Genomic DNA, 26,365 nt, shown 5'->3' on the forward strand with positions numbered 1-26,365 from the left:
TTTTAAATTATTTTTTTATTTTAATTTCAAATTACTTTCCTTTCTCTCTTTTTTGAATTATTTCCTTATTTTTTTAAAATATTTTATTGAAGATGTTTTATATTGGAACTCTCGAACTCTTGTAAATATTATTATCAAAATTTAGATTTTATTTTTCATCTTCAGAATATTATCCATTATAGAGAATGGAAATTGAGTTAATACAAGAAAATTGTATTGTAAATGGTCACCGACTCCAAATGTTGCTTATCTATTCTTTCTTGTAAAATAAACTATATTAATAATTATTTAAAAATAATTGTATTTTCCATACAATATATAATTACTAAACAAAAAAAAAAAAAAATTATACATTCTTTTTAGCCATTTAATATAAAAAAGTACCGTGTAGATAGGCTGGAGATTTATTATCTAACGTGCATGCTCCTAGTGGTGATGAGGATATAGGCTGCGAGTTTATACTCACAATTGATGATTTATTATTATCACTATTTTCATTAAATATATATTTTTTTTAAATAAGGTGGATAAACCACAATTTATTAAAAAGAAAAAAACAGCAAAGTACAGAGTACAGAAAACAGAAAAGCGACATAAAAGAACAAACAAAGTAAAGAACTGTAATCCTCACCAGGGATGAGGAGAATAGTGATATTTTCATTAAATATTGAATTCAAAACTTTTCAATATCACATCATTTATTTATTAATTTTTATAAAGTCAATAAGTAGACAAAACAAGAAAATAAATGGGTACAAAGGTATATTAATTACAGTGATTTGACTGGCCTCGTAAAGATAACTCTTATCATGCAATTATGGAGAGGAGAACAAGGAGAGGAGATTAGGTGTCATTTTGGTTACCCTGCAACTAGCGTAAAGTAGACTGTAATGTAACCCGGTTTTACGTGTAAAAAGCTTTGTTTGCTTTGTCGAAATCGGTTTTACAGTGTAAACAATTTTTGCAGTTTTGTGTCTATTGCGATTTTCAACTTTCTGACGAAATTTTTTGCTATAAGTTGAAAATCTGAAAGAAAACATTTACTTTAAAAATCATCATTCTTCACTCCAAATTATCGATTAAAAGAAAATGAAAACTTTACATGTAATCAATTGTTAATATAATTAAATTTATACTTATTTATATTTTTATTAAATTTATTTATTTTTTTATTTAAAAATAAACCAATTTGTATTTAATTTTTAATTAAAACAATATTTTTTTATAAAAATTAAAGAATTTTTATATATTTTTTTAATTTAATAAAAACTATTATTAAGTTAATTAATTAATTAATTTACATTAGTGTTAAGAGTAGATGGGGAGAATTAAATTAATTATTTAGAGTTAGTGTTTCATTATTTATGTTTCTTATTATTATTTGAGCTTAGTTATTCGAGTTTCGATTATTATTTTTTTAAATGTAATAAATACTTTTATTAAATCATTTAATTAATTTAAAAATTAAATTAAATTAAATTAAATTAATTATTTTTAGTTTAAATTATTTTTAAAATGCATTAAATAATTAATAATAATACAGTTATTGGGGGTAATCTCACCCCTTCTATTTACTATGGTACTATATCTTCTAACTTACATCAAACCAAACAAATTAAAAGTAATGTAGCATTTTAAATTACAGCAAACCAAACAGCAGTGATGTAAATAGAAATGCAGAGATTTTTCACTTTCTATCTGTAATTTCGACTTACGACAATAAACCAAATGTACTAAGAGAAAGTGAATTGTAATATAAGAGGCTCGAACTTTAACAATTAATAGTTGTCACTGCTGACCCATAGTTCTTACATCTTTTATTTTCACACCAGGGTAAATTACAACAAAACTATAAGCACTCTGATTTTATTATTATTATTATTATTATTTTTAAATTGTATAAATTTCTTTAAAAAATCACACACACACTTGATCCACCACAAAAACAGTTGAGCGACAAACAAAGTATATAAATAAAAAATAATAATAAATTTTTTTGACAAAATAAAAAAGAAAAGAGAATTAAAAAAAATTGGAATTTAAAAGGAAGTGCGAAAAAGGGGCCCACATTTCCAGATCTAGGAATAAAGTTGAAAGACCCTTGTAAGTCTCTCACTTCCTCAGATCCCGCATGCATGGTCCACACATACCATCATCCCATCCATCCATTTTCCCTCCTCCTCTTGAATTTCGGATCTCAAAACACGCGCCATCACCACCATCACCTTCACCGACATCATCCCCATCATCATCATCATCATCATCATCATCATCATCATGAGATGATCGTTCTTGTTATAATAAGAAGGTTCATCAGTTGAAGGAGAAGGAGAAGGAGAAGGAGAAGAAGGAAGGATGGGGACTCATGGGAAGGGATCGAGAGGGAAGCGATCGCCGGCGTCGTATGTCTCCACTGTATCCATGGTGGTCTTCGTTGCCTTCTGTGTTCTTGGGGTTTGGATGCTTGCGTCGTCATCCATTGTTCCTACTTCTCACTCTCAGCCCACTGCTGCTGCGAGGCTCTCTACCTCGCGCTCATTTCTCAAGGATCCTCCACCGCGTTTTGAGGATCATCTCTTGGCGGAGGAGGATGGGTGGCAAAGGTGGTGTTGGTGCTATTGAGCAGGTCTCTGAAGAGGATGATGATATGAAAGCTCAGCAACATCAAGAGGAGCAGCAGCAGAGGGAGGAGAAGCAGCCAGAAAAGAGAGGAGGAGGAGGAGCAGGAGGTTGAGATCCAGCAGCAAGAGAGCAAAGAGAATCCTAACTTGGATGGTGGAGTGGATGAGGAGAGCCGGAAGCAAGTAGATCTGGAGGATCAGAGCTCGCAGCAGCAGCAAGAAGAGGAGCAAACTGGGGATGAAAGTGGGAATCAAGAGCAATCACAGCAGCAGCAGCAGCAGCAGCAGCGAGAAGATGAGCAAGTTGGGGCTGGAAGTGAGAATCAAGAGCAATCACAGCAGCAGCAGCAAGAGGAGGGGGATGGGAATCAGGATGATGGAAGCCAGGCTCAATCCGAACAACAAGAGGGCAACAACGAGGAGCAGCAGCAGCAAGAACAACAAGAACAACAGGAACAGCAGGAACAGCAAGCTGATTCTGGAGAGAATGATACTGCATCGCAGCAGCAAGTAGAGGAGAATAGCTCTAATGGGGCAAATGATGAAACCCGGCAGCAGAACGAGGGAGATGAGAAGCAGCTCAGTGATCCCAATGTCGGGGAGTCTATTGCGGATGGGGATCGTTTGGAGGTCTCCAATGATAGTGATGGGAACAAGAGGCCTTGGGCAACACAAGCTGACCAATCGGATAATGAGAAGGAGAGACGCAAAGAAGAGGAAGCTGATGAACAAGGGAAATCTCAATCCAATGAAGGTAGTGAAGATGTTCAGAATTTATTAGGGTATGAATGGGAGCTCTGCAATGTCACTGCTGGTCCTGATTACATCCCTTGCCTTGACAACACAAAGGTCATCAAGAAGCTTCATAGTTTAAGGCATTATGAGCATCGGGAGCGACATTGCCCCGAGGAGCCCCCGACTTGCCTTGTTCCCCTTCCGAACGGATATAGAAGGCCCATCGAGTGGCCTAAGAGCAGAGATAAGGTGAGAAATGAGAATTGTAAGCTTTGGTGTTGATAATATTGAAGCTCTTCTTTTTTATTAGTTATGCTGCGACTTTTGCAGATATGGTACAATAATATTCCTCATACAAAACTTGTGGAAGTTAAGGGCCATCAGAATTGGGTGAAAGTTGCAGGAGAGTACCTTACTTTTCCAGGAGGTGGAACGCAGTTCATTCATGGGGCTCTGCATTACATTGATTTTATTCAACAGGTGAATACAATCTGCCTTAGTTTACTAGGATTGTCGTTGATGTTTTATTAAGTGGAAATATATTGGTTTGTAGATAAATTGTTTGAATAATTCACAACTAATTGACAAGCTGTGAAATCTGTTTTATGTATAGTGTTATGCATAAAATGGGGTTTTGATTTGCAATTGAGGAAGTTATATATGAAGGATGCAAATGAATTGCTGACAAGGTAGGGAATTGGACTGAGAGATGTCTGCATATTATTATCAAGAGGCTGCGATGCATCAAACATCTATGGCATGCAGTTAGAGTGTATTATAGACATTGTGTAGTATGCACATCATTGTCACAGCTTTATGAGATATTATGCTAGTGTCACAAATGCTTGGTTCCACCATATGGTTATCATATGGGACTTCATTGTATGGCAATGTTGTTAAACCTTTTTTAACCAAGAATTTTTCATGTCTTTCTTGTAAAATTGAAGCATGACTTCTTTTTCTTTCCTTTTGTTGCAGTCTGTGCATGATATTGCTTGGGGGAAACGTACAAGAGTCATACTAGATGTTGGATGTGGTGTCGCCAGTTTTGGTGGTTATCTTTTTGAGAGAAATGTTCTTGCAATGTCGTTTGCTCCAAAAGATGAACATGAAGCTCAAGTTCAGTTTGCTCTTGAGCGAGGTATTCCAGCAATATCTGCTGTGATGGGTACTCAACGCTTGCAGTTTCCAGGCAGGGTTTTTGACCTTGTGCACTGTGCCCGCTGCCGTGTCCCATGGCATGCAGATGGTATTTGATCCTGAATTTCATATTTTGTTCAGATTATATTTTGATGCTTTCCCAAAATGTTAGTGCTGAGCAGGTTGTTTGTGTTAATGTAGGTGGCACCCTTCTTTTAGAATTAAACCGTGTTCTTCGTCCTGGTGGTTATTTTGTGTGGTCGGCCACACCCGTCTATCAGAAACTTAAAGAAGATGCTGAAATTTGGAAAGGTTGGTGTATTTATCCATCACAAATCTCTCACTTTGAGATACATTTTTGTAGGTCTGAACCTTTTCATTCTCCTGTTTCTCAGCTATGACTTCTCTGACTATATCGATGTGTTGGGATCTTGTCACTATCAAGAAAGACAAACTAAACGGTGTTGCTGCTGCTATTTACCGCAAACCTGTTTCTAATGAATGTTATGAGAACAGGAAACATCACAACCCTCCCATGTGCAATGAAGATGATGATCCAAATGCAGCTTGGTAAGTTAATATTGGTTTAAAATTTTGATTAACTATTTGGTTTTCTGCATCTTTACCCATCCATTTTTACATATAGAGATAAATTTATGTCTATCATTGACATGCTTATTGATTATTCCTCAAGCACTCTCCCAAATTATTCCCCTTTTTCTTTTCTAACTACTGGAGGAAATTTGGTTATTCAACGCTTGCCAACACCATCCTTTAATTCAGAATCTTATATGCCTTTTTGTTATCCCTGTATAAATTTAGTGGAATAGAAGTTGTTTTATGTGATTTTCTGTGGAGAGTGTAATCTAAGATTTAATTGATGAAAATTATCATTGAAAAATCTCAAGTTGAAGTATCAAAATTCATCAACTCTAGAATAAGAAATTGTTGTTTGCTTATGACTGTGATTTAATTGGCTCTGATGCCTTAACTGATGACCGTCTCTTCACTCTTCAGGTACATTCCCTTGAAGGCCTGCATGCATCGGGTGCCTGTTGATGCATCCGAACGAGGATCAAAATGGCCAGAGCAATGGCCACGGAGAGCAGCAAGTGCCCCCTATTGGCTGAACAACTCTCAGGTGGGTGTCTATGGAAGGCCAGCACCTGATGATTTCAGATCAGATTATGAACACTGGAAACGGGTTGTGACAAAGTCATATCTCAATGGTCTTGGTGTTGACTGGTCTAAAGTGAGAAATGTTATGGACATGAGAGCTGTCTATGGAGGGTAAGAAATTCTTTAGTGAAATCTTATAACAAACACTTATGTTTCTATTCAGCAAATTGGTCTGAAAATGGTGAATCTATTTCAGGTTTGCTGCTGCTCTAAAAGATTTGAATTTGTGGGTCATGAATGTAGTGAACATTGATGCTCCTGACACATTGCCAATCATTTATGAACGCGGTCTCCTCGGTATTTACCATGACTGGTGTGAATCATTCAGCACATACCCCAGAACCTATGACCTCCTGCATGCTGATCATCTATTTTCACAGTTAAAAGAAAGGTATATTTGCTTGTACATTCAGTTTATCCTCCATTCTTCATCTGATTTCCCTTTAATACTGTCAAAACATGTACTGAACTTTTAGGTGCAATATTGTGCCGGTGATGGCTGAGATTGATCGAATAGTTAGACCGGGTGGAAAACTTATTGTTCGTGACGAGACTGGCATTGCAAGTGAAATAGAGAATGTACTGAAATCTATGCACTGGGAGATCCGATTAACCTTCTCGAAAAATCAAGAAGGGATACTTTGCGCGGAGAAAACCGAATGGCGGCCCGAAAAATATGCAGCTTCATCCTGATCAGATGCCTTCAGTAATGAGAATCTGGTGAGTTCTTTCTATAGCATGGTTTAGTTGTTCCATATAAGGAACCCATTATTTTTTGTTTCTGGAGCTCTACATATTTATTCTGATAATGGAAAATGTATATTGTATTTTTTATTAGTGTCATTCATATTAAACATTGCTTCAGTTAATTAAGTCTCCAGCCCAACCTAATATTTGCAAATGTGAGATTTATTTCCCTTCCTGGCTCTGCCTTTTGTTTCCAATTCGGCGTCTTTTGTACTATGAAATACTTTATTAATGTGTAATTAATTCAATACTTATTTATCTGAATTCTCTCTCTCTCTTCATCACCAAGCTACTGTCAGGTTTAAACATGGATATAATTTAAATGCCATTTTGTAAGTTTTAGTAATGGGTGTCTCTTGGCTCTTCCCCATTATTATAATGGTGGATAAATCACAACATTACGGTTGAAGTCAGTTTCGGTAATTAGTATTTTTTTTACATTATGTTTGAAAGATTTTGAACTTAATATCTCTTAAACAATAAAAAGCCAATAAATTATGTTTTGATTTTTTTTTTAAATTTTTTTCAGTAGCCCATTGTTTTGCAACTTAATTTCCTGCTGATAAATTTGGCTTCCCCATCTGGAGGTATTTAAATATTTTATATGGAAAAATTCCTCATTCTCAAGTCTCCCATTATTTCTGAGTGGTGTGCCACCCAGCCTGGAAAACATCATGCCCATAAAGACAATGAAAAGGAATAATCTCTTCAAAATTTCAAATCTGTTTTTCCTCCCTTCTCCATAATTAGTTTTCCTAAAAAATAAGGCATGAATTTATAGTTTCAAAAAAGAGCTGACCCTTTGAAAAAATCAACATCACTGTTCAAAACCAAACCCAAGCCATCATCTTTGATCAAAATCAAACTCAACACGGCCAAGCCATCTTTCCTTTGACCTTTCTCATTCCACCCCTCCAGTCTATAAATTGTATTACATACATGCAAACCCCAAACACCCAAACACACAAACACACTCAATACCAAAATTCCATCCATCTCAATGGATTGTTCAACCAAGATCAAGAAGAGTCTCCACTATTATCTACTAACCTTCATTATCCTCTACTACACCACCACATTCTCCGCCGCAACAACCACCTGCCATTCCGGCGACAAGGCTGCACTCTTGGCATTCAAGGCCGGCATTACCGATGATCCTTCCGGCCTTCTCTCTACTTGGAACTCCACTACCAACTGCTGCTCTAATTGGGATGGAGTCTCCTGCCATTTCACAACCGGCAGGGTCGTCAACCTCTCTCGCCCGGGCCTCTCCTCCGGCCCTGATTCTATCATTGACACCTCCATGGCCGGCACCATCTCCCCTGCTCTCGGCCGCCTTACTGCCCTCCGTGTCCTTGACCTCAGCTCCCTCAAACAACTCTCCGGCCAGATTCCTCCGTCTCTTGGCCACCTTTCCAAACTCACCGTCCTCTTCCTCTTCTCCAACAACCTCACTGGACCTATTCCTCATACTCTTAGAAATCTCAAACACCTCCAAAGACTCCTCCTTGATTCCAACCAACTCTCCGGCGAGATCCCTTTCTCACTCTTCACACCATCTTCTCCGATGACTGACCTGACACTCAATCAAAATCAACTCTCCGGCGTCATACCAAACTCCATCGGCCACCTCACCGCTCTCAAGAGACTTGATATTCATAGCAACAACTTCTCTGGTTCTATTCCAAACAGCATCGGCAACCTTCAACAACTCACTTACCTTGACTTCTCCGAGAACCAAATCTCCGGTGTTCTTCCGGCCAGCATTGGCCGGCTTGTTAATCTTGGCTTACTCTATCTGAATGACAACTTTCTCAATGGTAACATTCCTTCTTCTATTTCCGGTTTGGCCTCACTTCAGTTCTTCAGATTGTCCAACAACCAGCTCACCGGAGAGATTCCGGCGTCCATTGGAGAGCTCCAGCAACTCCAACGTGTTACCTTTGAGAACAACAAGCTCAACGGAAAGCTCCCTTCTTCTCTTGGAGGTCTCACCAGCCTCACCGAGATCTACCTCTCCGGCAACCAGTTCACCGGCCGGATTCCTTCAAGCATCGGTGATCTTTCAAGCCTTCAAACATTAGATTTATCAAATAACAAGCTCTCCGGCCCACTCCCTCGCAGTCTCACCAAGCTCAAGAACCTCCAAGAACTCTACCTCTCATTCAATCCTCTCCGGCTGGTCACCATCCCGGACTGGCTCATCGACATGAAACTCTTCAAGCTAATGCTCGCCGGAACCGGCATCAAAGGCCAGCTTCCAGTGAAGCTATTATCCACAGCCTCATCCACATCATCACTAGACTTATCAAGCAACGAGCTCACCGGAGAACTACCTCACTGGATCGGTGAGATGTCTGGGCTCTCCTTCTTGAACCTCTCTAACAATGGCTTCCATTCTCGCATCCCCGAAGAGTTCAAAAACCTCACCTTGCTCATGGACTTGGACCTCCACAGCAACGCCTTCTCCGGCGAGCTCCGTCCAGTGTTGGCTAAGAGTACAAGTGACCCACTGGGACACTACAACTCACTAGACCTTTCTTGCAACCAATTCACCGGAGGTATCGACGAGGACATCGGAGAGTTACCGGCGATGGACACGTTGGAGAGTCTAGTGCTGTCGGACAACCCATTGGGTGGGAATATTCCGGCGACGTTGAGGAAACTGGAGAACCTCAGGGTGGTGGCCTTGGCGAAGAATGGTTTGACCGGTGGTGTACCGGCCGGAGTGCTGGACATTGCCAGTTTGACGGAGTTTGACGTCCCTGACAACCGGCTCACCGGAGAGATTCCGGCGCATACGGCGAGGGTTCCGGCGGCCGGGTTTAGAGGCAACCCTGGGTTATGTGGGAATCCACTGCCGCCGTGTCGCCGTGAAGTTCCTTGAAAATCGGAGAAGATTTTTTCTTTTCTTTTTTTATTTATTTATTTATTTATGTTTGTTTTTTGTGTGTTGTTGTGTGTGTTTGTTATTTGGGTTTTTGGATAAGAAAGAGTCAAAAAATAGGAATTTTTAACTTTTATGGAGTCAGAGGTAGAGGTAGAGGTAGAGGTTGGTGGAAACAAAATAGAAGCATCTTTGGTTCTTCCAAGATATGTTATTTTAAACATTTATAGAAAGGAACAATTTGAAATTTGAGTTTGATTATTATTTTTATTTTTATTTTTAATCCAACAATTTCTAAAGAGTCTTGGGATTTAAACTAGAGCACTAGTCATGTAGCAATATACTTTTTTTTAAAGAGAGATATGGTTTTTAATTTAAATTTTTTAATAAATATTGATAAACTACAGATTTATTAAAAAAAAAAAAAAAAATACAAAAAGAAGTTCTCTCAGCAAAAATAAAGTATATAATATAAAAATATATAAAACCAAAAAAATAAATGACAATTGGGCTGGTAAAAAACACTGTCTGATAACACAGACTGCTCATTTGGTTTAAGATTTTTGCACTTAAAAAATTAAAAAAAGTTTTGTTAAAGTTATCAAGAAGAATAAAGATTAAGAGTTTTACTGTGATCGACATTTCTCATAAAGATTTAAATAATTAAAATATCTACCACTTATATTAATAATAAATATATATATATATATGGGAAACAAGAGCAGATGGTGACTGAGCAAATTATGAAAAACACAGTTAAATGAGTTGTGACGAAATCATATGTGTCAGTCAGTAGTCTCTGCATTTGACTGGTCTAAAGAAAGAAATGCTGTGAACATGAGAGCTGTACAACGTGGGGTTGGTAAACAGTTTAAAAAACTCCTGAGCAATTTTAAATGCTATTCAACAAAAACATTAATAAACTCAACCTTGATCTTGATCCACCCACCTTGAGCTATCATCACTTGAGAGTTGAGAGATATAACAAATATGAGACTTTGTGAACTTTCCTGTTTGGATATCCTTTTGCATTTCTTTTTTGTTATTTTGTACTGGTTTTTATCTTAATAAATTATAATAATATATCTGTGATTTTTTTTTGTGAAAAATTATATATATATATATTTAATGTATAATGCTTCACAAAAGCCGAAAGAGAGGACCACGCTCAATTATGTGAAGCTTTGATGAAGCTTCATTGCACAATGTACTGCCAGCATGTCCTCTTCTTATTTTTTGTTCTCAGCCTCATTTTATTTTATTCATCTGTGTATAAATAGTCATTTTGCGCATATATATATATATATAATTCCATCAAAATACATACTGAGTTTTATGTGGGACTCGTGCACTGTTCTTCTCCAAAATTGTACGATAGAAATTAATTCTGAATAAATCATTAAATCATTGTTTGAATAAATCAACTACTAAACTTTCAATTATTAAAGCAAAAATATAAAGAATTAGAAACTCATTTTTGAGTTTGAATCAAACCATGCCCATTGGCCTACATCCACCAATTAAACATAAATAAATAACAATGCCCCTAAAATTTTCAGTTTTGAGTTTGCTTCACCTAAAATTTGCGAGTAAACATTTATATAAATATTAGATAATAAGCAAATAGATCATCTATAAACTCTAACGAAAAAAACAAATTTAATCAATCTGAATACAAACTATTACTTAAATTATTATTATTATTATTATTTTATTTTTTTAACAATGACAACACGAGTTGTTAAAAGAATAAGTAAATATGAGATGCACTAATTATTATAGTTTAACGATCTTTTTAAAATAAATCTTTACTGCCATGTAACCTTGATTAAGAAAAAACACTAATTTTCTCCTAAAAGACCCGCATTAGAACTAGTAAATAGTATTGTTATATAATATTATATGTGTGAACAATACTGCCTAGTAAGATTTTAAATTGTAGCACTCTTGTGCAATTTGTCATGAGACCCATACACAATCTTTATTTTTCTATAAAAAAATTTAATATAATATTTCTTATGAAACATCTTGGAAAAAACAAATTCTTTTTTTTTTCTTTTTCTTTTTTTCTTTTTCTTTTTTCTTTTGCTTTGTTTTTTCTTTTTATTTTTTCTTTCTTAAAAGAGCAATGGGCTCAATGAGATCAACTTAAGGAGCAAGAAAACAACAAACCCAATAAAAAAGCAAAAAATCAACGTTTGACTTTTACAAAAAGTCTACGTTGACAAGGCGGCAGTGGGTCCCCACACAACCCTGGGTTCCCTCTAAACCCCGCCGCCGGGACCCTCGCCTTATGCGCCGGAATCTCTCCGGCGAGCCGGTTGTCAGAGACGTCAAACTCCGTCAAGCCGGCAATGTCCAGCACTCCTTCCGGTATCCCACCGATCAATCCATTCTTCGCCATGGCCATCACCCTGAGGTTCTCCAGTTTCCTCAACGTCGCCGGAATATTCCCACCCAATGGGTTGTCCGACAGCACTAGACTCTCCAACGTGTCCATCGCCGGTAACTCTCCGATGTCCTCGTCGATGCCTCCGGTGAACTGGTTGCAAGAAAGGTCTAGTGAGTTGTAGTGTCCCAGTGGGTCACTTGTACTCTTAGCCAACACTGGACGGAGCTCGCCGGAGAAGGCGTTGCTGTGGAGGTCCAAGTCCATGAGCAAGGTGAGGTTTTTGAACTCTTCGGGGATGCGAGAATGGAAGCCATTGTTGGAGAGGTTCAAGAAGGAGAGCCCAGACATCTCACCGATCCAGTGAGGTAGTTCTCCGGTGAGCTCGTTGCTTGATAAGTCTAGTGATGATGTGGATGAGGCTGTGGATAATAGCTTCACTGGTAGCTGGCCTTTGATGCCGGTGCCGGCGAGCATTAGTTTGAAGAGTTTCATGTCGATGAGCCAGTCCGGGATGGTGACCAGCCGGAGAGGGTTGAATGAGAGGTTGAGCTCTTGGAGATTCTTGAGCTTGGTGAGATTGAGAGGGAGTGGGCCGGAGAGTTTGTTACTTGATAAATCTAATGTTTGAAGGCTTGAAAGATCACCGAAACTTGAAGGAATCTGGCCGGTGAATTGGTTGCCGGAGAAGTATATGTTGTTGAGTTCGGTGAGACCACTGAGAGAAGAAAGAAGCTCTCCGTTGAGCTTGTTGTTAGCGAAGTTAAGATGTTGTAGTTGTTTGAGCTCTCCAATGGACGAAGGAATCTCTCCGGTGAGATGGTTGTTGAACAATCTGAAGAACTGAAGTGAGGCCAAACCGGAAATAGAAGAAGGAATGTTACCAATGAGATGGTTGTCATTCAGATAGAGTAAGCTAAGATTGACAAGCCGGCCAATGCTCGCCGGAATACCACCAGAGATTTGGTTGTCAGAGAAGTCAAGGTATGTAAGTTGTTGAAGGCTGCCGATGCTGTTTGGAATAGAACCAGAGATGTTGTTGCTGTGAATGTCGAGTCTTTGGAGATTGGTGAGGTGGCCGATGGAGTTTGGTATGACGCCGGAGAGTTGATTTTGGTAGAGAGTCAGGTCAGTCATCGGCGAAAATGATGTGAAGAGTGAGGAAGGGATCTCGCCGGAGAGGTGGTTGGAGTCAAGAAAGAGTCTTTGGAGGTGTTTGAGATTGCTAAGAGTTTGAGGAATAGGTCCGGTGAGGTTGTTGGAGTAGAGTAAGAGGACGGTGAGATTGGAAAGGCGGCCAAGAGACGGAGGAATCTCGCCGGAGAGTTGCTTGAGGTCGCTGAGGTCGAGGACACGGAGGGCGGTAAGGCTGCCGAGAGCAGGGGAGATGGTGCCGGACATTGAGGTGTCGGTAATGTCACTGCCGGAGTAGAGCCCCGGCCGAGAGAGATTGACAACCCGGCCGGTTGTGAAGTCACAGGTGACTCCGGCCCAGTCGGAACAGCAGTTGGTATTGGAATTCCAATTAGAGAGGAGGCCGGAAGGGTCATCGGTGATGCCGGCCTTGAATGACAACAGCGCCGCCTTGTCACCGGAGTTGCAGGTGGTTGTGGCGGAGCTTGTGGTGGTGTAGCAGAGGATGAATGTTAGAATGCAACAGTAGAGACTATCCATTGTGATGTTTGAAATTTGGTGGGAATGCTTGTTAGGATTTGTTTTATTTGAAAATTAGAGTAATTAAAAGGGGGTAGTATTTATTTTTATGAAAATAGTAATTAATAATAATTATGATGGATTTTCCACATTTATAGTTATTAATTGTAAAATATAATTGATTTTTAAGTCAATAAATGAGGGGTGAATATGCAATGTTTTGATTTTATGGACATTATTTAAGAACATATATCATTTGATTGAATTTATGAATATTATTTTGAGATTTTTATGGTTTTATTTTATTAAATTGTATTTTAAATTGATATAAAAAAAAGTTATGGCAATATCTTATACTTATGTTTTAAATAATTTTTTTAGATTTTTTATAAATAATTTTTCTAGTCTTCAACCACAACATAAGACACAATACCACTTTATACTATAGAATTATAACCCTTCACTTTTGAGTTAAAATATATAATAATAAATTTAATTAAAAAATGAATGTGTTTGGCATGATTTGTTGACGTTAAAAACAATTAATTTACTATAATTTTTTTTGTTTTTTTACAAATTTCATAAGCCTACAAATAATTAAACTTAATGACAAAGTCAAAGGGAGGATCATTCACTAGTGCCCAAGCCATGATGATATTTTATTATACCATGCCAATAAATTTCTCTCATTATCTTCTCAACTTCATTGCACCTTTTTAATTATTTTTAAAAATAACTAATGGTTTATTAATTAGAAACAACCAACAAAGAACATTTTGACACCATATACCTCCTTATTATTCCAATTTACAAATTATAAGCCTAAAATCTTTCCCCGTTAAGTAAGATAAGAAAAAAATTCTATATTTCATATTGTAACAAAAGGTAAATTTAGATTTGATATTTACACTAATACTTAGAAATTATGATACATGGTAATACCAATGAGACAATTTGGAAATTCCGGATTTGATGAAATTTCTCATTGATTACATGAATCACAATAGATTTAAATACTAGAAAAGATAAAAATAAAAATAAATTACTAAAGTTCATTATAAATAAACACCTCATTTTCTAAAATGTGTTATGTTTTTTTCCCACCAATGAATACTTCAAACATGAAAAAGAGTTCTTTCTGGTTATTACTAGCCTTAAACCTCCAATGCATTATCACTATCTCGGCCGCAGTCACCACCTGTGACTCCGGCGACAAGGCGGCGCTGTTGGCATTCAAGGCCGGCATCACCAACGATCACATCGGCCACCTCTCAAACTGGAATGCCAGCACCGACTGCTGCTCGGCATGGAACGGAATCTCTTGTGACATCGCCACCGGCCGCGTCGTCAATATCTCTTTGCCTGGTGTCTTCGACGCCAACGACACCATCTTTGACAGCTTCATGGTTGGCACTATCTCGCCGGCCATTGGCAACCTCACTTCCCTAATCAACCTCGATCTTGGAGGCCTCAAGCAACTCTCCGGTGAGATTCCTCCGTCCCTCGGCAACCTTTCCAATCTCACCTTCCTCAACCTCTACTCCAACGAACTCACCGGACCCATCCCCAAAACTTTTAGCAATCTCAAACGTCTCCAAATCCTCCGCCTCAACTCCAACCACCTTTCCGGCGAGATCCCTCCCTCACTCTTCCCACCATTCTCTCCCATGACTTATCTAACCCTCTATGAAAACCAACTCTCCGGCGTCATTCCCAGCTCCATCGGCCACCTTACCTCTCTCCAGACACTCCTTATTCAAAGAAACAACATCTCCGGTGAAATTCCCATGAGCATTGGAAACCTTGAGAAGCTCGTGGAGTTTGACCTCTCCCAGAACCAAATCACCGGCGCAATTCCAGCGAGTATTGGCCGGATGGTCAAGCTCTACTCTATCAACTTGCGTGATAACAAGCTTACTGGTAGCATCCCTTCTACTATTTCCGGTATGACTTCACTTCAATACATCATATTGTACAACAACCAGATCACCGGAGAGATTCCGGCATCCATTGGAGAGCTTAAAAAACTCCTACAAATTTATTGTTCAAACAACAAGCTCGAGGGAGAGCTCCCTTCTTCTCTCGGAAATCTCACCAAACTCGTTGACATCTACCTCTCTGACAACCAATTGACCGGCGGAATTCCTTGGAGCTTTGGCGATCTTGCAGACCTTCAAAACTTAGATTTATCAAGAAACAAGCTCACCGGACCGATCTCTCCCAGTCTTGGCAAGCTCAAGAACCTCCAACAACTCCACCTCTCCTTCAACCCTCTCCAGCTTGGTATCCTGCCGGACTGGCTCTTCAGCATGCAAATCACAAGTCTAATGCTCGCCGGCACCGGCATCACAGGCCAGTTTCCAGATAAGCTACAATCCCCGCAAGGCTCAGTCATAGACTCACTGGACTTATCAAGCAACGAGCTCACCGGAGAACTACCTCACTGGATCGGTGAGTTGTCTGGGCTCTCCTTCTTGAACCTCTCTAACAATGGTTTCCACTCTCCAATCCCGGAAGAGTTCATGAAACTTGCCGCTCTCACGCAATTAGACCTCCATGGCAATGCCTTCTCCGGAGAACTCCGGCCGGTGCTGGCCAGGCGTGCAGGTATATCCATAGGAGACATAATTCAGTATACCTACTTGGACCTTTCGTCGAACCAGTTCACCGGAGGCATTGACGAGGACATCGGATTCTTGCCGGTGATGGGGACTGTGGAGTTTCTGGGTTTGGCGGACAACCAGTTGGGAGGGAGCATTCCGGAGTCAATGGTAAAGATGGAGAAGCTCCGAGCTGTGACCATGGCCAGGAATGGGTTGACTGACCGGATACCGGAGGGAGTGCTGGACATTGCTAAACTGGAGGAGTTTGATGTGTCTGACAACATGCTCGAAGGAGAAATTCCGATGCACAAGGCGAAGATTCCGGCGGAGAATTTTCAGGGGAATCCGGGGTTGTGTGGGGACCCACTGCCACCATGTCAGCGTGGACTTCCCTGAAAGTCAACGAGGAGGATCTATGGTTTTCCACTTTTCACAAGATAATAGAAACAAAACAGGAGGATCCAGGGTTCTTCTCTCCCTATAATGTTTTGTTAGATAATATTGTTTCAAAAGCCTATATATAATAAAGAGTATGAATTTGAATGAGTGTTTTTGGTTAGATATCTCTGTTCACCACCATTAATTTTTTTATATTTATTTTAGGTGAAGTAAACCCAAATATAAAAATTTTAGGACTACTCTAACGCATTTATGGTTTTGCCGACCAGAATTGAAGATGAAATGTACTATGAATTTTATGATCATCAGACCTAACAGTTATCATTTTCCAGACAACAAATAAACCAATTCTTGTCACACACTTTTGAGAAAATAGTAAATATTTAAATGACCATAAAACATATTAGTCCTGGAGAAAATAATGATTAAAAATAAATTAACAAGAAGCTTTCCCTAAGAAGTTCAGCTCGTTTATCTAGGAAGTAAGATCATGAATAAGAAGAGTAGGGGAAAAAAAACACTGATGCATCTTCATTCCCAATAAAGCTTTCAAAGATAACAACAATAATTTGAATAATTATCAAGTGACTTTCAAGTTTAATAAGTATAAAAATTTATAGCTTGCGCTTCAAATGGGTATTGTCCAACACAAATAAATAACAACTCAAGATGATTTGTATCTTGCAGGGGTCCTTGTAGACCAATTTTATACCGCCATAGTACACAAAAGATCTGAATGTCCAAACAATGGAATGAGTAAAAGAACTCACCTTTCTCACCAAGTCCCTGTGCTACACTTATCACCTGGAGTATGAGGTTCACAGAGAGTATTCCTCGGTATCCAGATAGAATGTGTTAATGGTTCTCCTTCACCACAAAGGAAGACAATAGAATTCATGTATCAAGGCAAAACTGCTTGCAAGTAAATAATACAGTACCACCAATGAATCAATTAGCTACTTAATACTTTTCCACTTCAACGAGCCTCCAGTTGCAAAATATTTACCATCACCTGCCTCGAGAAATACAAACAAACTTTAGACTAATATCTTTTACACAGTCAATTGTAGGTTCACTCTACATGCTGCACAAAAATAATCATACATCAACAAAACAAGATTAGTTGGCAGAGGACACACCTGTTCTCACAAAACTTGAAAATCAGGATGAGGCAACAAAGCCATTTGCTGTAAGTATCTTGGTGCCAGTTCCTTCTACTTGATAAAGTGGAATCTTTTCACCATGTTCTCTAAGTCTATCAACCATTTCATGGAGCCATTCAAAGGATAGTTTTGACTGCTTGTTGAGTTCTTCTCTCACATGTGGCTGAACACGAAACCAGTCGCCCAACATTTTGTGCACATGAGAACGAATCATCCTCCATGGCACTGGATACTGCTCACAGAACTTCAGGTATTCATCCACAAGGTAGGTCTGGTCCAATTCCCTCATAATTATTTGTATGGTCATCATCTTCTCTCCATTCAGCAGTCCGAAAACCAGCAAAGAGTGCTGGATTCTCGAGAAGAGATTCAGCTGAAAGCACACCTTCAGCACCTGTGTGCTCCAGACAGCTATGAACATCTTCTGCATGGCGTATATTTCCATTTGCTAGGACAGGAATTCTTAAAGCACCTTTCACAGCTTTTATAGCATCCCAGTCGGCTCGAAATTTTTTCCCATCCTTCTCATCTCTAGTACGGCCATGAACCGCTAAGAGAGAGCAACCAGCTTCCTCAAGCATCCGTGCATATGATATAGTCTTTTCTAGACTTGGGAAAACCCGAATTTTACACGAAACAGGAACTTGAAGGTTGGAGGCAAGTTTCTCAACAAGCGACTTAATTAGAGGAAGGTTATCCATTAAGAAAGCTCCATAATTTCCCCGTCTGGCAATACGCTGTGGGCAGCTGCATTGTCATGGAACTGATGAACACCATGATAATGTAAATACAAGACAGGCAGCAACTTGTTATTGGTTCATGCTGATGATGCTTGTGCCTATGTGATTAACATGGAGTCTCAGGGCTTCAAAGAAAAGAGTATAGTGGTTTATGATTTTGCTAGGATTCATCAAGATAATTGAGATCAACTGATAAAAGAAGGTCACTAAAGGACAACTCAGAAACCTACTAAAACATTGAAATCATAAGTTTGTAGCAAAGAGGAAGTCGGCTCAAAACCACTATAATTACTGAAAGTCCTACACATTATACATTTTTATTATTAAATGACAGATTTTTTCTTGCACAACATGTATTTATAACAGTGTACAAAAGAAATGATTAGTGAAAAAAGAGAAGTTACCCCAAATTTAAATCGACATAGTCACAATATGGCTCCACAAATCGAGCAGCTTCAAGCAAAACTTCAGGGTCATTTGCACAAAATTGGACAAAAAGTGGGCGATCCTCCTGCTTGAATCATGAGACAAACCATCACGTAAGTTCATTGAAGATGGAAATAAACATGACACTGTATAAGTCTTGGCAAGAAGAAATCACATTTTGCACACAAAAGTACAGAACATTCATGATGGGTAAGGTGGAAATTAGCTTGGGTAACAATCACACAATAAAGAAAAAAAACAAAAATAACTTGATATGAACCAAGTATCACAAAGCAAAACATATATATATATATATATTGCCGCATGTAAGTCACATAGGTGTCATAATAGGGCCCTTCAAAGTTTCAGGCAACTGAGGTAAAACACAATATCAAAAGTTTCTGGCTTCTTAACAACAATCTTCACAATAGCATATCTATCTATTGCTCAAACAAGAATCGGAATTGCACAATACAACAATCTTCTAAACAATAAAATTCACCACGAGGATAATCATGAGTAGCTTTCTATCACAGCCAAAATTTTCATAATGGACAATCATTACATAATAATGCACAATCTTCTTCACAATAAGTTCCGACCCTAGTTTAACATTTAAGTATTGTACGCAACAACTAGAATAACTCCATAAATTATCTAAAGCATTACAATAGCAGAACATACAGGCGATGGAAATATTAGAATTTCATTTTCACATGCATTGCTTGGCTCTGATTTTCTTCAAAACAACATTTTTAAACATAAACCCAACAGATATGACTCAGGAAACTTCAGATTTTCAGTCACATGATGCAAGCCTTAAACCACACTGAATTTAACAATCATAGTATTAAACTTGACATGAAAACCTAACCTAAATAATTATGACGAAGGCCGAACTCCATATTCCCTTGTCTATTAAGTACCATGTATCTTGTCAACAGGTTCAGCTTTATGATGACAATAATGCAAAAACACACATAATGCAATATTTTTTTTGTCTGCATTCTCTCACATTTCATCTGTCCTTATCACAATTTTCCAAAATAATGATCCTCATAAGTCTAACTACACCCACAAACAAAATAATTCAGACAAGTTCCCATAACCTAAAAGCTAAATTACAAACTATCATCCGTCCTACTCCTTCAAGATGATCTTCCTCGCAAGTCAAATTACACAAATACAAACACAAACACTAAAATTGTCAATTTTCATACACAAAATGCATGACAAATAAGGCAAATTCACAGCTGAGAACATAAAAATCACATTAACTAATAAGCCATGCTACCTTGCAAGTAGTGAATTCCATCTTCCGATACTTCTCATTCTCCGAAAAAATCCGCGAATGAAGCATCGGAGTATAGGCAGCCTGCGCACCATACTTCCGGCAAAGCATCCTGAAAGGCAGCTCGGAGTTATCCACCATCGGCGCAACGATGAACTTCGGCGCTCCCAGCCTCAACCAATGCGCCCAAGCCCGCTCAAAATGAAGCTCCCCATTCAAAGGCCGACCTAGAAAGGATGGCAGAAGAGATAGCGATTCGGAGAGGGAGGTCTGTTCGATCTCCGAGCAGAGGAGCTCGTCGGGGTCCTCGTCGGCGACGGGGCGGGAAGCCATGGCCGTGCTCCGGCCACCAGCAAGCCGTGCTAGGGTTTTCTCGGGCTTTTTTAGCGGGTTTCGAATAACGGGTAACCAGGAACGAAACCACATGCGATTTGTGCTTGGCTCGCAAGCAACCAATAAGACTTTATAACCCGAAACCCGATAAGAATCCAAATCCGACCCGATAACATAAGCCTGTATCCGCATTTCCCAACCGGCCCAATAAGCCCAAATATCTAAGTCTAATTTTTTGAATTCCTTAAAAAATTAATGAATTAATTAATTCTTTATTAAGGATTATTTGATATTATTTATCTCGTCTAAGAAACATAAAATAAAAAATAAGCCACTGGTAGGCCAGTGGAATGCTTACAAAGCAATGATGCACAAGGCGCAGAAACCTTACGTTGAAGTATTGTGGATGCACCAATACAGTACTGTTTATCATTGTTCCCGAACTCAGTATTATTCAAGATTTTTATTCAAATGGGTCCAGTGAATCTTCTATAGGCAGCATTGTATCTCTTTTTTCCAGGGTTACATGGTAACAGGATTTAGTAACTCTGTTTGGTTCCTAATATCTTCTAGATATGCATGTGACATGACTTTCATCACCCTATGTAGGGGTGTATTGTGTAAATGATGCACTACTATTCACAAACTACGCAAATTGGATTCAGAAAAAGCTCGAATTCGACTCTCTTATTGTCGAGTCAAGCGAGTCGAGTTTAAGCATTTTAATACTTGACTCGAGTGCTTGTGAGCTTAATTTAATAGTTGTATTTGTGTGTATATATGTTATATATTAGTTTTTTTATATATATAATTGAGTTCGAGGAGATCGAGATCGAGTATAAAATTATCTTTGATTAAACCAAGTTTACTATTATTAGCCTTTATTGAGCTTAAGTAGCTCGATTTATGTATCAGTCGAGCTCGAGTTACAAAAACAAAACTCGATCTAGTTCGAACCGAGTATCAAGCAGTGAGTTTTTAACTGAGCTCGAGCTCGAGTAGCTTGTTGCTCGGGTTGAACTCGATCGATTGCGCCCCTAGCCCCATGTGATATCTGCCTGGGTTAATTAAATTCTTAGGTGGTCAATAAGTCACCATACTTATCTACCTCTTGACAATCCCTTAATGGAGTGATGCTAGTTGCTTTTGTAAAAAAAATTAAAATACTTAAAATAAAATTGATATTTTGTTTCATTGGCTTGATGATAAAAGGGGCAGGCCAAAATTAATGAAACTCATGGCTTGTTGCAATTCATGTTAAACAGATCCTCTATGTCTTAGACCCACTTCAACTACCTTAATTAGTGAGACATGTACTCCAATTTTCAGATTCACAAGTTTCTTTTTATTATTGTTATTATTTTTATTTTCAATTTGACGTTAATATTATGGAAAACAGTATTTCATTGATGGATAACAACTCTTTGTCTGTGGTTTCACACAGTGTTTGATAATAAATGAGCTAGATTAAGAGACAAGGCATTGAATTAAGTTATAAACTTATTATTCATCAGAGATACTAGACCATTGATGTTCAATATCTTGAGCCTGGTTTGGTTGGTGTGTTGTCATATGCTATATATATATATATACACATATGTATGTATAAAAGTTAACATTTTTAGAAGCGCTTTTATACTAATAAATACTTGTTATTAAATAAAAAAGTAATAAATTTCAGTCAAAAAAATTGCAATTAAATTAACTCATAAAAAAATTCCTACAAAACCAATATTTAAAAAATACACTTATAAAACAAATTTTAGTATTTTACGTGATTTACTTAATTTTTATAAAATTGTATTAATAAATAAATAAATAAAGTACATAATATCCATGATAAACAGTGGCTAAAAAATATTTTTTTGTTAAAAAAAAACGTGATGATGATAATATTGACAGTCCTATTTAATTACAAGAGCTCAAGTGTGGAGTGACATTTTTGAGTTAATGGAATGAACAATATATATATATATATATGTATAATTTTTGTATTTATAAGTTTATTTGTAGTGTTCATTATATTTCAAGCTTGCCATGTTGAATATCTCAAGAAAAAAAGTAATAATTACAATTTATATATGGAGATGCACCGTTAGCTTATTGATCTACTAAGAAAATCTTATTGTGCTGCAATTTGAAGGGGTGAAACTACTGTTTATACCACAAAGTCATCCACACATATAATCGAAATGTACATTGCATAAATAATATTATCGTGAAGGTTTTGAACTCTTAGTATCCATTTGATTCGTTAAAGAGAACAACACAAGCAATACAATACGGATAATTAAAGTACATCAGAAATGCTTGCGTTGTTCTATGTTTGATTTTTCATTGGACAATACAAAATTTTGTTGTATTGTTTAGTGTTTGATTTACATAAGCATGGAAGCCAAAATAGTAAAATTACAATAATATTTTTTTTTTATAATTCTATATTTGTTTTATAATAAAAAAAATTACAACAATATTTTATAAAAATCTAATCAAATTCTATAAGGGTTAACAACATAGCATTAAGTTAAAAAATTAACTAGATCCGAACACAACATAATTTTAAAAACATTCAATCCACAATAAACAAACTTTCATTAAAATCTTAATTCTAAAAAACAAACAAATAAATAAATAAATAAATAAATTAAATTTTAGATATGGACAATTTTGTTATTAAGTTGTCTTATATTCAGATAAAATTTTTGTACTTTAATTTTGACGGTACAATAAAATTAAAAAATTGTGCTATACCTATTTAATAATTTATACTGTACTCTCATTCTATTTGTAAATCAAACACACTTTTATTTATAAATCAAACAAATAATAATAATAATAATAATAATAGCTGTCTCATAAAATTTTGGGTATTAAACGGATCCTCTTCTCTCTCACTCACTGGACAACGGTGTGATATTTCCCATTTATGCGTGCATTCTTAGTTACTATTAAAAAATTATTATTTCCACCGGAATCTTAGTCCAAACATGAAATAAAAGCAACAAATATTATAAAAATAAATAAATAAATAATTTTGTTACAGCTAATAAAATCTACTGTTCATTGTCTACAAGACTGCAACCCACCAAGAATCAGATCTTCATACATGCATTCATGGAATTCACCAATAAATAATAAGTAACAAATAAATAATAATAATAATAATAAACAAATCCATTGGACGCCATTTCCAAGACCTTCATTGCACTTCCACATGGAACAAAAAACAGAGCACCAACATGCAAAGCTTTGATCTTTGAACTCAATGGTACCAAAACAAAGGATAAGAAAAAGAAGAAGAAGTAGGAAAAGGGGCCACAGAGGTTCTCTGTCTCTTGTTTTGACCGCCGGCGATCGCCGGAGAGAGTTGCGGTACTCTAAAAGCATCATCACTGGCCTGTCTTTTGCTATGAGTAGTACTGTTCACTTGCTTGACTGCAGCGACGGCGGCAGCGGCGTCGGAGAAACAGATCGCCGGAGATTGAGGAACGTGGGGCGCCGCCCAGCTGGGAATCTCGTCGGCGAGGTCCTCCACCTGAGCTAAAAACCAAAAACCTTTATTAGTATCCAAAGAGAAGAAGAGCTAACTATAGATCAAAGTAAAAAAGGTGGGATTTTTATGAAGGACCTGGAAGTGGGCGGCGGCGGCCTCGGCGGCGTCGTCGACGAGCAAGTCCTCGACTTTCCATCCCGGCAGCGTCTTAATGAGATAATCCGAGAAGCTACTGCTGCTAGTGCTTGTAGCGTTGGTGTGTTTCTCCGGCTGGTCGGAGGAGGAGGAGGAGGAGGAGGAGTTTGGAGCAGGGGAAGAGGAGATACGGACGCCGGTGAGGAAGAAACGGGAGTGGTTCTCGGTGAGATGGTTGTTGGTGTGGATTGCGGCATCACAGTCTCGGCAGATGATTGCTCGGTCTTGTTGGCAAAAGATGAAGGCTTTCTTGTCCTGAAAAAGAGACGCCATTAAAGAAAGAAAGAAAGAAACAAAGAAACAGAGAGATCTATAGAGAGGGAGAAGCTGACCTGGCAGATGTCACAGAGAGGAGAAGGAGAAGAAGGAGAAGGGGAGAGGAAAGGGAGACGGTGGTGTTTGATGGAGAGTTTGTTAGCGCGGTGGATGTGGCGGTCACAGGAGGAGCAGAGTGCTGCTTCATCGGCGCAGCAGAAGAGTGTGGCTGGTTCATGGTTGCACACATCACACTGTATCTTCATCCTCCTCTGTTTTTCTCTGCTTTTCACTTTCACTTTGCTTTGCTTTTGCCTTTTGAAGAAGAAGAAGAAGAAGAGGAGGAGGAGAGATCTAGGGAGTGGATTAATGGTGAGAAGAAGAAGAAGAAGAAGAAGAAGAAGAGGGAGAAGGAGAAAGGGGAAGGGAATAAACTCAAGGAATAGGGGTTGTGGGGGAATAGGGGAGTTTTATAATTGATTTTGATTGTTTTTAGTGACTTCACTCTTCCCTCATTAGGTGGTGGATTTAATAATTTGGAATTAATAATAATAATAATAATAATAATAATAATAATAATTAAGAGTCATGTTTCTTGTTTTTATAAATAAAAAGGAATAGTGATTTTTATGGAGCTTTAGTGATTTATAAAAATAAAGTTGGAAAGTTATTTATTTGATTTTAATTATTGAAAACAATTTTTGCTTTTTATGTATTTTTTTCTAGTGTTGAAGTTTTCCATGCAATTGAAAGAGTCGCTTTTAAAGTACTTTCGAGACTTACAGCGAGTGAGTGACGGTAAAAAAAATTATTTTGTGTAGTTGTCATCATTTGAAAAATCTTGTTTGTTTAATTTTGTGGCGTAGTCCCCACTTTTACAAATTTATTAGAGATGCCTAATTACTTCTTATGGTAAGGTTGCATCTCAATTTTATTATTTTCAGATAGTCATAGTTTGGTTATCCTTGTAACATGTTGTTCCATTATTTTTGTTCTTATCCTAATTACTATATAATTCATTTTTAAAAAAAATAAAGTTGTCTTAATCTATGTGTGTGGTTTATCATCTTATTAAAGAAAAAAATAAAAATAAAATAAAATAAGATTGTGATTGGTTTATATTCCAAAGTTCCTAATTGGTGCATGCATGCAATAGGTGAGGATCCCTAGGAATTGATGCCAATGGCATTTGGAATTGCTCCCAACCTAGGTACCTTTTCCACTTTTTTTTAAAAAAAAATTATTATTTAATATTATTCTCAGGGAAAATGAGAATGATCCTTTCACTTCGCTCATGCATTACTTTCAGTCTCACTTTGTGAGTTTGAATTGAAGGAAACTTTAGATTAAAAAATAATAATAATAAGAAAAGAAAAATTGTATAATTTCATCAATTGATTATTTATTTATTTGTTTATTTTTAAAAAGGAAAGTCAAAGTAAGGCATTTTTGGATCCATGAGAAGTACTGCAATAAATTGGATGGAGAGATTCCTGTTGTTGTTTAAGATGACAAATTAGTGGTTGGGTGCATGCTAAACTTGGGATCAACCGAACCAACCAGAGACACAAGTACTTGAACCCTAAATCAATTCGCTTTTGATATAACATGTTGGACCCACTCTGTGAACAAGCTCATCTTGTTTTTCCTGCCTATTTATTCAAGCTCATCTAATATATTCATGTCTTATTATAAAAAAAAAAAAATTTACATAAGAGGTGAGAGTTCAAAATCTTACTCATGCAGTACTATTATTTATCAGTATTATTTATCACTGTACATCAAATTCAATATTATTTGTTGATTATAGTGTGAATTTTTTTTTTAGAGGAACAATATTGTCTCTCCTCTAGGCTACATAGCAATAGGATTTATCTTTAGAACCGTTAAGCTATTATAACTAATGCATTATGTACTTATTTATTTATTTTTAATAGTGTTTATCACTTTTATTTTAAAAATTGTGTGGAGGCCGACATGGCTTCATTTTAAAAAAATTAAAAGTATATTAAGTTTTGACCCCTTAACTACCAAGAGGGACTCGCATTAAATATATAGATATATATTTTTAAAAATATATATTATTCGAGATGTTTCTTCATTTTTTTTAATTTTA

At 37.3% G+C, this 26,365-nt stretch overlaps 6 protein-coding genes across 7 annotated transcripts; 3 read left to right on the forward strand and 3 right to left on the reverse strand.

The window, feature by feature from the left end:
• Window positions 1–2,129: 2,129 nt before the first annotated feature.
• On the forward strand, window positions 2,130–6,460 carry LOC120255782 (probable methyltransferase PMT27). The gene is made up of 9 exons (XM_039263557.1): window positions 2,130–2,616; window positions 2,652–3,605; window positions 3,687–3,836; window positions 4,335–4,605; window positions 4,698–4,808; window positions 4,892–5,066; window positions 5,514–5,786; window positions 5,872–6,066; window positions 6,152–6,460. The coding sequence occupies exons 1-9, from the start codon at window positions 2,356–2,358 to the stop codon at window positions 6,366–6,368; spliced, it is 2,607 nt and encodes an 868-aa protein (XP_039119491.1). The 5' UTR covers window positions 2,130–2,355; the 3' UTR covers window positions 6,369–6,460.
• Window positions 6,461–7,214: 754 nt separating this feature from the next.
• On the forward strand, window positions 7,215–9,439 carry LOC120255767 (LRR receptor-like serine/threonine-protein kinase FLS2). The gene has a single exon (XM_039263531.1). It carries the CDS (start codon window positions 7,423–7,425, stop codon window positions 9,307–9,309), a length of 1,887 nt encoding a protein of 628 aa, XP_039119465.1. The 5' UTR covers window positions 7,215–7,422; the 3' UTR covers window positions 9,310–9,439.
• Window positions 9,440–11,500: 2,061 nt separating this feature from the next.
• On the reverse strand, window positions 11,501–13,372 carry LOC120255769 (probable LRR receptor-like serine/threonine-protein kinase At1g34110). The gene has a single exon (XM_039263532.1). The coding sequence runs from the start codon at window positions 13,370–13,372 to the stop codon at window positions 11,501–11,503; it is 1,872 nt and encodes a 623-aa protein (XP_039119466.1).
• Window positions 13,373–14,319: 947 nt separating this feature from the next.
• On the forward strand, window positions 14,320–16,350 carry LOC120255770 (DNA damage-repair/toleration protein DRT100-like). Its single transcript, XM_039263533.1, has one exon. It carries the CDS (start codon window positions 14,434–14,436, stop codon window positions 16,348–16,350), a length of 1,917 nt encoding a protein of 638 aa, XP_039119467.1. The 5' UTR covers window positions 14,320–14,433.
• A 511-nt stretch (window positions 16,351–16,861) lies between these two features.
• Window positions 16,862–20,391, reverse strand: LOC120255779 (tRNA-dihydrouridine(16/17) synthase [NAD(P)(+)]-like). The gene is given in 5 exon segments (XM_039263552.1): window positions 16,862–17,365; window positions 17,493–17,797; window positions 17,799–18,263; window positions 18,661–18,767; window positions 19,977–20,391. Coding segments are annotated over 4 exon segments (1,185 nt in total). The 5' UTR covers window positions 20,307–20,391; the 3' UTR covers window positions 16,862–17,365; window positions 17,493–17,514.
• Window positions 20,392–23,365: 2,974 nt separating this feature from the next.
• Window positions 23,366–24,675, reverse strand: LOC120255784 (B-box zinc finger protein 20-like). Of its 2 annotated transcripts, none has more exons than XM_039263559.1 (3): window positions 24,327–24,672; window positions 23,935–24,249; window positions 23,366–23,841 (listed from the first exon to the last, which is right to left on the reverse strand). In XM_039263559.1, exons 1-3 carry the CDS (start codon window positions 24,513–24,515, stop codon window positions 23,569–23,571), a joined length of 777 nt encoding a protein of 258 aa, XP_039119493.1. In that variant the 5' UTR covers window positions 24,516–24,672; the 3' UTR covers window positions 23,366–23,568. The 2 variants fall into 2 exon arrangements, with proteins under 2 accessions (XP_039119493.1, XP_039119494.1); XM_039263560.1 differs by having other exon boundaries at window positions 23,604–23,846; window positions 24,327–24,675.
• Between the last annotated feature and the right edge of the window lie 1,690 nt (window positions 24,676–26,365).

The sequence above is a fragment of the Dioscorea cayenensis genome, unplaced genomic scaffold, assembly GCF_009730915.1.
Source record: "Dioscorea cayenensis subsp. rotundata cultivar TDr96_F1 unplaced genomic scaffold, TDr96_F1_v2_PseudoChromosome.rev07_lg8_w22 25.fasta BLBR01001193.1, whole genome shotgun sequence".
Lineage (NCBI taxonomy): Eukaryota > Viridiplantae > Streptophyta > Magnoliopsida > Dioscoreales > Dioscoreaceae > Dioscorea > Dioscorea cayenensis.

Bases quoted from the DNA above. Each gene is read 5' to 3' on its own strand.
- LOC120255782 (XM_039263557.1), top strand. From the start codon at position 2,356: ATGGGGACTCATGGGAAGGGATCGAGAGGGAAGCGATCGCCGGCGTCG. The intron at 2,617-2,651 runs TATTGAGCAGGT...ATGATGATATGA, and splicing joins GGCAAAGGTGGTGTTGGTGC to AAGCTCAGCAACATCAAGAG. The intron at 3,606-3,686 runs GTGAGAAATGAG...CGACTTTTGCAG, and splicing joins GGCCTAAGAGCAGAGATAAG to ATATGGTACAATAATATTCC.
- LOC120255767 (XM_039263531.1), top strand. From the start codon at position 7,423: ATGGATTGTTCAACCAAGATCAAGAAGAGTCTCCACTATTATCTACTA.
- LOC120255769 (XM_039263532.1), bottom strand. From the start codon at position 13,372: ATGGATAGTCTCTACTGTTGCATTCTAACATTCATCCTCTGCTACACC.
- LOC120255770 (XM_039263533.1), top strand. From the start codon at position 14,434: ATGTGTTATGTTTTTTTCCCACCAATGAATACTTCAAACATGAAAAAG.
- LOC120255784 (XM_039263559.1), bottom strand. From the start codon at position 24,515: ATGAAGATACAGTGTGATGTGTGCAACCATGAACCAGCCACACTCTTC. The intron at 24,250-24,326 runs GTCAGCTTCTCC...TCTCTTTTTCAG, and splicing joins CTCTCTGTGACATCTGCCAG to GACAAGAAAGCCTTCATCTT. The intron at 23,842-23,934 runs GTCCTTCATAAA...TTTTTAGCTCAG, and splicing joins CCGCCGCCGCCCACTTCCAG to GTGGAGGACCTCGCCGACGA.